Source organism: Hipposideros armiger, unplaced genomic scaffold, assembly GCF_001890085.2.
Source record: "Hipposideros armiger isolate ML-2016 unplaced genomic scaffold, ASM189008v1 scaffold_669, whole genome shotgun sequence".
Classification (NCBI taxonomy): Eukaryota; Metazoa; Chordata; class Mammalia; order Chiroptera; family Hipposideridae; genus Hipposideros; species Hipposideros armiger.
The window spans coordinates 902,125-912,131 of record NW_017732019.1 but is presented as its reverse complement, the minus strand read 5'-3'; the positions used below and the strand labels follow the sequence as shown (position 1 = coordinate 912,131).

Below are 10,007 nucleotides of genomic sequence, written 5' to 3'. Positions count from 1 at the left end.
CAGAGCAATCCTTGGAAACTGCTAAGGCAGTAAAGGTAAAATAATGATGAGAGTGTAATTCAGTTAGAAATTAAAATCAAATTATAATATTAACATGAACAATTTTTTAGAACAGTACTAAAAAAAACTTGTTAGCCAGTTACAAATCGTTACCCTTAATTATATATATGTTTTCCATGTATTTCCTGTAAGGAAATTTGGGGGGATTATCAACCCTTTGCCTAGTCTCTCTACATTTCACATTTGAGAGGACTGACATATAAGAACATTTATTACCAGTTGACTTTAACATATATTTTTGTGATTATTCCTTGTTGTAAAAATAAATTAGTTCACTTCAGAGTCCTCACATCTCAATTTTTTCACTAATTTATGTTAATCCTAACAGTTTTCTGTTACAATTATTTTGTTTATTTATGTATTTTTTAAAATTTTTTACTGTGAAATAAACATTTTTTTAAAAATTCGTTTCCGCTGTACAACACAATGCAATAATTATATTTTTACCCCTCAAGAGTAGCAACCCCTCTCCCCAAATCCGCTGTCCCACTTCCCCCTCGCCCCCATATCATACATATCTATTACAATTCCCTTGACTCTGCTCCCACACTATACTCCACGTTCCGTGACTATAATGTTACAATTTTTTTGATGTAATTTAATAGTTTGGTTATAGAATAGTTGGCTCAAGTGATATGACACATAGAAAAATGTGAAGGCTATGTTAAGATATTTTAATAATTTGTATGCTGCATAAGTCTGTATTGTATCAATGTTTCATACAAACTATTGAAATACTTAGCATTGCGTTGTAAAATTTTATCATTTGTCAACATACCTAAAAAATTTCAGTGGATTTCTCACGTTTTGAATATGTAAAAGCAAAACTGCTCTGGGAAAAATAACTTTATTAAATTGTCTATTTTTACATGATAATAGGTTTTTTAATTAATTAATTATTTATTTATTTATTTATTGTTATTATTATTATTATTTTTTAGCTGAGCCATCCTGCTACCTGTTGGCAGCTTAGCGGCTGCTCAGCTTGGGCCGGGAATCAAACGCTGTTGCTCAGAGCTCAAACTCTTGAGCGAGCTCTTAACCAACTGAGCCACTCGGCCGGCCCAGGGTTTTTCTATAAGTTAGGAATGAAAATGAATTCACTACTTTCTAGGTAGTAAAGAAATTACTAAACGGCTGCCAAAAGTCACCCCACATTGGTGGCATCAATATAAATATATAAAAAATTAATATGAGCACTACTGTTTCAACATCTTTGGGAAATCTGCGGAGTTTTACAAAATAACAAAAACATCAAGGATTTAAATCTATTCTAGAGAATACCGATGCTCTCAGTCTGAATGTTTTTAAGGATCATTATTTCTATGTAATTTCTACCTCCAAGGTTTGGAGAAATAAGACCTAATATAGCATAATCAAATCATCCTTTGTTTTCTAACATTCCCTTTATGTCTTTTGATTATCACTAATAATGTTTGTATCTATCTTAGGTGGAATCCTTGATGTATAAAAATATGTGAAATGTGTGGTTTTCCATAAAAAGAAATATAAGACTTGCAATCAGGAGTCCATAAATTGCAAATAGAATGTTATAACCTATAATATTTTTTAATTGCATTTTATATGAAAACTTTTACTTAGGACATACAACCAAATATGCAGCAATTCAGCATTGCACGCAATACAGTGAAAAAGAATAGTTTATATTTTCAGCCTTTTTTCTTTTGCCTACTTTGAGCATAATCTGTTTTGTTCCATGTAGATATTAAGGATCTATAGTAATTTGTATGGATATATCAACTATTATTATTCATTTTTGTGCGTATTTTATGCTTTCTTCTCTCTAGAATATAGACTCCATTAATTACTGAAATGGTATAAAATGTTGGATGACATTAATATTTTTATGAAGTGACATTGAAATAGTAGAACTTGACTCTGTTTGTCAAATCATACTCTCTTGATCTATGGAGCCAGGAATTATGTGTTTGAGATGAGCTGTTTATTTGTACTACTCATTATAATAACTCTAACATAAAATTTTCTTCAGATGAATTTCCTAATTTTATTTTCTGAAGATTTTTATAATTTGTTTCTAGCTTACTGAAAATATGCCATTCTTTTATACTTTTCCTAAAACAAGAGGAAAATATTACTTGTTTCTTTGATTTTCCTAGGAGCGCTATAGTTATGTCTGCCCAGATTTAGTAAAAGAATTTAACAAGTATGACACAGATGGATCAAAGTGGATTAAACAGTATACTGGAATCAATGCTATCTCAAAGAAAGAATTTTCCATTGATGTTGGTTATGAGAGATTCTTGGGACCTGAAATCTTTTTTCATCCAGAGGTAATTTTGTTTTTTAGATGGAATTGTTTTAAAATATTAGCAGAAAATATCAACTCTTAACATCCAGAAAGAGTTAATCTCAGAAAGTTTCTTTTGTATACAAAATGCTATAGTTGAGTCAAGAAAAATAACTGCTTGTGTTAAAGCAGGCTAAACAGTTACTACTTTTCATATACTTAGGAAAACGAAACTTCTGTCTTTAATATTTATGGCTTATGTGGGGTTATGATAAGAAGGGAGTCCTTAAAATTTATTATCATTTAAATAAACTATTTTGGGAAGGGTTCTAGAACTCCCTTTCTTCCCCCCATGTAAAATGACCATTATACAAAACTGTCAATTGATAGTCATAACAAAATATTTAACTATTAGCAAAATAGTCTGTCTCTATGAAATGTTAGTAACATGCAGGCTGTATTAAATTAATGAAAGATGTGCTTTTAATAATGAAAAGTTCTAGTAACTTAGTATATGAAATTTATCTTTATGACTTTTAGACAGCACTTTTTTTTGCAGCTTTTGAAGTAATTAATTAAAAGGATATATGCACATAGTTTTGAAAATCAACATTGACAGGCTTAAAACAAAATGAGCAGCTCCTCACCTCCACCCCATTCCCCACCCTTTTTGTGTTCTGCAGGGCAGCCACTAGCTCTTACTTAGTTAGCCATTACTCTGGGTAATTACATCCAGATTTCCAGCTACTGTGCTTGTACTACTGATGCTTGATTTATCAGTGTAAATGGTTTATTTGCTAACATCCGTTTAGGTTAGTTGATTTTTTTCCTTGACCTTCTTTTCCCTAAGCCTGTCCATATGTTATAGTTATTGGCTAGATCAATAGTATTATACTATTTATATACTATTTATGGCATGTTCACTTTTGAGGCAGTAGTGTAATGTGATTATTTTTTTCTCTTAAAATTTAGTTTTTCATAAATTTTTGCCTCATTTATTCATTTGTGTCACTTTCTATTCATTTATTCTTTCTTTTGTTTATGGGGGTTGTAATTAACTGCCTGGTTATACAAGGTCTTGAAGGGAAGCTGGGGGTCTCCTCTTTCCTTTTGAGATTTTTAACAATTTTTTTAAAGCCTTGTTTTACCTTTCTTTGTGTGGTTTCTTATACCTTCAATCTCTGGCACTTTTGAAGATTCTCCAGGGTAAATCGATTCACTTACAAATGTGCCCTTCTGGAAGCACTTAGGATATAACATTACTTCTTTGTTTTCCAAAGAGTGTTGAAATATTTTATTCATTGTTTCTTTGCCTTTTTTTTCTTCCTTGGGCATTTACCTTTTCTTTTAACTTCCTTCTGCCATTTTAGTATGGTTTCAAGAGGATGGAGAGAGACATAACTGTGTAGCTGGAAGTCAGGGATAGTTGTCCTATCTATGTACCTGTGAGTGGCTGAAGTAAATGTGAATTAAAGTCACTTGAGTTAAGGAATATAAATTGTTTGAAGTTGAAAATGCTGGAGAGATATATTAAAATCCTGAGTTGAAGACAGGAATTAGAGTATTATGGACGATTCTGAACCAGAGTCCTAGTGAATAGGAGCATTACCATGAGATCAGATAATGGCGTGGACGAAGGGAGTTATTGGATTTCAAAGCAGGCAGCATTTGAGTGGAATACTCTACACATGTCCTGAGCTAATGTCTTGACTGTCGTAAAAACCTTGAAACATTAGATATGGAAATAAAATGTGTTTTCATTGTGTCATTGCTTAGGAAAGGGAAAGTTTTCTGGATGAAAATTTATCTTAGTGCCAATGTTTCATATATAATTTTTTTCCATTCTTTAAGTTAAGTAATCTTTATTGTTTGATATACCAAGTATACTTCGTTTTTTAAAACTTTGACTCCCCATAGCTTTGTTTTCCTTGTAATTTCTTCTATGAGAAATCTGTTTTCCTTTCTCTTTTTCAAAGTTGTTTTTAAAAATCAGTTACATATATGCACATTATTTTAAAATTCTAGTTATTTAAATTCTAATAAAAGCTATGAGTGCCCTGCATGCTTCTCTACCTGTTTTTCCCCCCTAGAGGTGAGCAGTTCAAACTTTTTTCGTTGATTCTTTTGGTGATTGCCTCCCTAGCTGCATATTACTTTGGTTATATTACAACTTGAAGTTTTTTCAGTTTTAGGCATTTTCTATCAACTTCCAGCTATGGAAGAGGAGGATTTGCCTTTTTTCTCCTTTTTTCCCCACAACAAACAGTATCTTTTCCTACCCTTTTGTCCTAGTAGTTGCACTATAATTTCATTATAGTTACATTGTAATTTGTTAGGTAAAAATTCAGTGCTTATATTTTTGTGAACACAAATTTTGCTGTATCTGATTTTCCTGTCCTCTGTTTTGTTTTCCTTGAAGTCATAAGTTGTTTGCTTAGTTTTAAAATAATTATCATTAATTCACCTCTAAACTCTCTAGACCAGTTTTATAATTGTCTTCTCAGGATATTCAGATCACACCTGATATGTCCCAATACCTTCACCATCATTCTGGGGAGTCCCTTTGCCACTCTCTTGTGTTAGGTTCCATTTTTATCTTTTCCATATCTTTCTCTTTCTTATAACCCACTTTATTTTGTTAGTGATCATCTGTTGATAGGGTTCCTGATAGAAAGGTGCATGGGAAATGAAAACTTTTAAGTCTTTGCATGTCTGAAAATGAATTCATTTTACCGTTATACTTGTTTGATAGTTTGGGTGTAGCATTCTAGATTGGAAATCACTTTCTTTCAGCATTTTGAAGCCATTGCTTTCCATTGTAACTTGAAGTAAAAAAAAAAAATGATTTCTAAACCTTGTATCGGACCTGTTTTCTTCTCTTTGATGCTTGTAGATCTTCCCTTGTCCCCTAGCATTCTGATGTGCTGTTTTCTCTTCTAGTTGCTCTTTGTTGTTTTGTTCTATACCAGTTTTCTAGGTTGTATCTTTAATTTTACCTCAGAACCTTCTATTGAATTTTTTATTTCTGATAACATTTAATTTTCAAGCGCTTCCCCCACTTCTGCTTTTGAATAGTCCTTTTTTATGATACTCTGTTCTTGTTTTATGGTTGCATATCTTTTGGTTCTCTGAGGCTATTAATGATAGGTGTTTTGTAGTTATTGTCTTTCTGCATAGTCTTTCTTTCAAGTTGCCTTTTTTCTTTGTTTTGATTCCTGTATTTTTCATGCTAGAGACTTTTGGAGGGGTTCGCTTATTTAGAAAGAAGACATTAAGAAGAGGATTGGAAACCTGAGCTTTGGTGGTAGGGCTTGTTGACTATGGCTTTTCTTTGGAGGAATGCCCTATGTGTGTTTCTTTAGATCTTTTTGGGTAGGCCAGTTCCCAGAGAAGATTCCTACCTGGGAAGGTAAAGGTTGGCAAATGGGGCAGGAGGGTTGGCATTTGTGTGTCAGCAGTAGGCTGCATGCCTTTACTTAAATCCCCCTTTTAGCTTTCATTCCTTGTAGCTGTGTATAAGAGTCCAGAGACTCTCTAATTTATTCCCTTTAGAGAATAGATTAGCCAGTTTTCTCCTTGAATGAGGAGGAGGCATTTGATAGACTTCTTTGGAGAAGATCTGGGGTTTTAACTGCTTTAGAGAGACTTTCAACCAGTCTTCCTCCTTGCCCTTCTTCCACCTCAATTTCAGCTCTAATAGGTGCGGCCAGTTTTTTGTGGCATTTGTGATACAAAATAGCTTGATTCTTGGCTCTCCCTACTGTTGACTTAGTACATGTTCTGGAGGGAGCGCATCATCTTGTTTATCTGCTTTCCAGATTGCAGATTACCAGATTGTGTTGCTGTTTCTTCCTATTCTGTTTTTCCATACTTTTGGGATTATGCCTTTTTTTAAAAATTTCTTTAGTAGTGATTCTACTACTAAAGAGAAGAAAGAACAAGATTAGATACGTATTTAGTTCACCACATTTTCTGAGAATAGACCTGTTTTTTGTATTGTATGAACTGTGTCACTTCCCAAGTGAATTTTAATATTCTTTCTCCTGTAGCTTTAGATATTTCTGTGTCATAGTTCCTCTGTCGTTTGAAGGATTCACTCTGTTCTTTGTTTGGATTAGATGAAAGTGTAGGCGTCTGAACTTGAACACTGAAGATAAAATGTATGAAAGAGTAAGGATATTTATTTTTGAACTGCTAAATTCATCACAAATACTAGAAAGAACTGTTTTTAGAAGGAATGAGTTTGGTACTTTGTTGGGTTTTTTTTAAAGGAAATTAATTTTTTTGATAAAACCATTTGGATTAATGTATTTCCTTGGATTTATTCTCCATAAATTTTTCACAAGAGAAAGAATATTCCTGCCTTGATATACACTCTCAATAATATGAAGACCTGATCAGGGAGCAGTTAGAGGCAGGACTGATCCTTTTGCTCAAAGTGAAAGAAAAGGCCTAAAAATGTTCTTGATAGGGACCCTAGGTTGTGACTGTTAGTATTAAAGTGTTGAATAAACTCCAACAATTTGCTGTTAATTTGTTAATTGTTAATTTTTTTTCTTTATTTACTAAAAATTCATTGCTTGTTGCTTTGCTTCATATCATTCTATCTGTTGTCATCTGGGATTCTACAGCACTATAGTCCCTGAGCGTTTTCAAGATATATTCAAATAAGACTTTGTTTCTTTCTAAATCAGAATTTCTGTGGGTGGATCCAGATTATGTGACTATTTGAAGATTTTGTAAATTTTTATTTTTGCATATTCTCGATTAAAAACTATGAGAAGGGCGCAGAAATATATAGCATGGGAATGAATGACCCTATATTTGCCTTTACTTGCTCATGGTATATATAGTACATAAACTATTTTAAAGGTGAGGAAAGTATAATGGGAAGGTAAATCTCATGTGTGTGTGTGTGTGTGTGTGTGTGTGTGTGTGTATTGTTTTAGGTAAATACTGAAGAGTATGGCTAACAAAGGACCATGTAGAAAATTTACAATTCTATATTAACAAGTTGAAAACACTTTTTAAATGAATATTATAGAACATATTTTCTGACAATTTGTTAATAATATTTTATGTCCAGGTTTTTGGGATTAAATCTTTTTAAAGCTGTTGACAGGTTCTCAGGTTGTAGAGTTTATTTGAGGTGGTAAGTAAAGGTGTGTTATACAACATACTTCACAGGTTTTTTGTTTGTTTTAAACAGACTCTTGTTGGGGGGTGGTAGGTTTGAGATGGAAAGTTTGACAGTTTAAATCATTATGGAAATGGAATGAAGTTAAAAATAACTTTTTGAAAACAATTTTTATTTGTAATATTTAAGTCAGTACTGATCTAATCTCTATCATATATCCAACCTTACTTACTTTTCAGTTTGCTAACCCAGACTTTACTCAGCCTATCTCAGAAGTTGTAGATGAAGTAATTCAGAATTGTCCTATTGATGTCAGACGTCCTCTCTACAAGGTCAGTATTTACAGCTAAACTGTTATTCAAGGTCATACTTTTAAAAAACATCTTTATTTTATGTCCATTGTTAACTAAATATTACTTTTAAAAAATGTCTTTATTTTATGTCCATTGTTGAGTAAATATTAAACACACCTCTCTTCAAAAGTATATAATAGGATCGAGTACCATTTCTTATAGCTTTAAAATTTTATTCTTTTTAAATAAAGGTCATATTTATTTATTTTTCTCCACTAATATAGAACATTGTCCTCTCTGGAGGGTCAACCATGTTCAGGGACTTCGGACGTCGCTTGCAACGAGATTTGAAAAGAACTGTAGATGCCAGGCTGAAATTAAGTGAGGAACTGAGTGGTGGGAGATTGAAGGTTGGTTTTTTCAATTATTGTTTGGAAGGTTGAGGGTGCCCTGATTATTGTAATGGAGATGGGAGGAACCTGTCAGGTATTCTGATGGAAAGTGGTTAATATGATAAGATTCATGTCCATGATATTCTTGGTCATTTGCTTTCTCTAGGATATTATCTACATTTCTGGAAAATATTCTTATAGCTGTGAAAGAGGTGGTTTTTTTTTAAGATTTTATTGGGGAATTTGGGGGAGGGGAATAGCACTAGAGAATCAGGGGGAGGGGAACAGACAAGTTGCTGTTGTTTTGTTCTTCAGTCTGGTTGTGGAGGATGTTGCTTTACTGGCCCAAGCTGGCACCATCATTGCGCTCTTCCCGGGTGAGACAAATCAGTTGCCGGCCTCTGGACGGCCACTCATGGCGACTGCTGGCTTTAATGTCTAAAAGACATTATAGATCTTCATAATGTCTTTCTGTATCTGTATCTAAATCTGGCTTTATTCCTTTACAATCTATAATTTTTAATGGCAACCAAATATCTTTTTTTAATAAAAAATAAGCCATATCTTTTTATGACTTGTAAGTTTTAAAACTTTTTATTTTGAAATAATTTCACACAGAAAAGTTGCAAAACCTAGTAGAAGAAATTGCTATATATTGTTCACCTAGATTCCCCAAATGTTAGATTTTATATTTGCTTTATTTTCCTCTTTCTATACATTTATGTATATATACAAATAACACACATACCTACACATGCAAAATTGATATTTTTCTGAACTGTTTGAGAATGAGTTGAGTATGTGATGGCCCATTACCCCTAATATTTCAGTGTATGTTTCTTAAAAACAGGGCATTAGAATAAAAAATATCAGAAAATTAATTTATTTTTTAAAGATTTTATTGGGGAATTGGGGGAGGGGAACAGCCAAGTTGTCCTTCAGTCTTATTTGTGGAGGGCGCAGCAAGCTCAGCCTCAAGTCCAGTCGTGCCGCTCAGCTCAAGGTGCAAAGTTCAGTCCTAGTTACAGGTGGGCATAGCCCACCATCGAACAGGCAGTCTTGTTGTTAGGAGTCCGTGCTCTCACCAGCTGAGCCATCCTGCTACCTGTTGGCAGCTCAGCTCAGGTGCAGCATCACTGGTCCATGTGAGAATCGAACTGGCGGCCTGTTGCTCAGAGCTCACGCTCTTACGCTAATTCTTAACCAACTGAAACACTCGGCTGGCCCCAGGAAATTAATTTTGATACAATATATTATCTAGTTATAGACCTGATTCAAATTTCATCAGTTCTCCCATTGTTGTTTTTTATATCAAAAGGAGAAAAATAAGTATTTTTTTCGGTCTAGGATCCAATCCAGGATCATGTGTTTGAATTAGTTACCATGTCTCTTCAATCTGGAACAATTACTCAGTCTTTTTTGTCTTTATAAACCTTAATGTTTTTAAAGAGTACAGGTCATTTGTTTTGCTGAATGTTTCTCAGTTGGGGGTTGTCAGATACTTCTTCATGATTATGCACTTTTGGCAGTGACACCACAGAAGTGATATTGTATCCTTTTTAGTGCATTATATCACTAGACACATGATATGATTTGTCCCATATGTTAATTTAGATCACTTGGTTAAAGTTGTGTTTTCCAGGTGTTTCTACTATAAAGTTACTATTTTTTTCCTTTAATAAGAATCTTATGGGGAGATATTTTCAGATCATGTAACTATTCTGATTCTCATCAAACTTTCAGCCACTGGTTTGAACATCCATTTTTCTTTCCTAAAATAGTTATTACTGTGGTAGTTTTGGCAAATCCCATCATTTCTATGTTTTTTAGTTTCATTTTACTAATGGAAAAGCCTC

The 10,007-nt window shown here is 33.3% G+C and overlaps 1 protein-coding gene across 1 annotated transcript in view; it reads left to right on the top strand.

Annotated features, from left to right (window-relative positions):
* Nucleotides 1-10,007, top strand: part of ACTR3 (actin related protein 3) — a 64,038-nt gene that overhangs the window by 50,536 nt on the left and 3,495 nt on the right. Inside the window, exons 7-10 of the mRNA XM_019626375.1 lie at nt 4-35; nt 2,199-2,372; nt 7,706-7,798; nt 8,044-8,169. Of these exons, the coding sequence (XP_019481920.1) occupies nt 4-35; nt 2,199-2,372; nt 7,706-7,798; nt 8,044-8,169 (425 nt within the window). The remainder of the gene's footprint in view (nt 1-3; nt 36-2,198; nt 2,373-7,705; nt 7,799-8,043; nt 8,170-10,007) is intronic.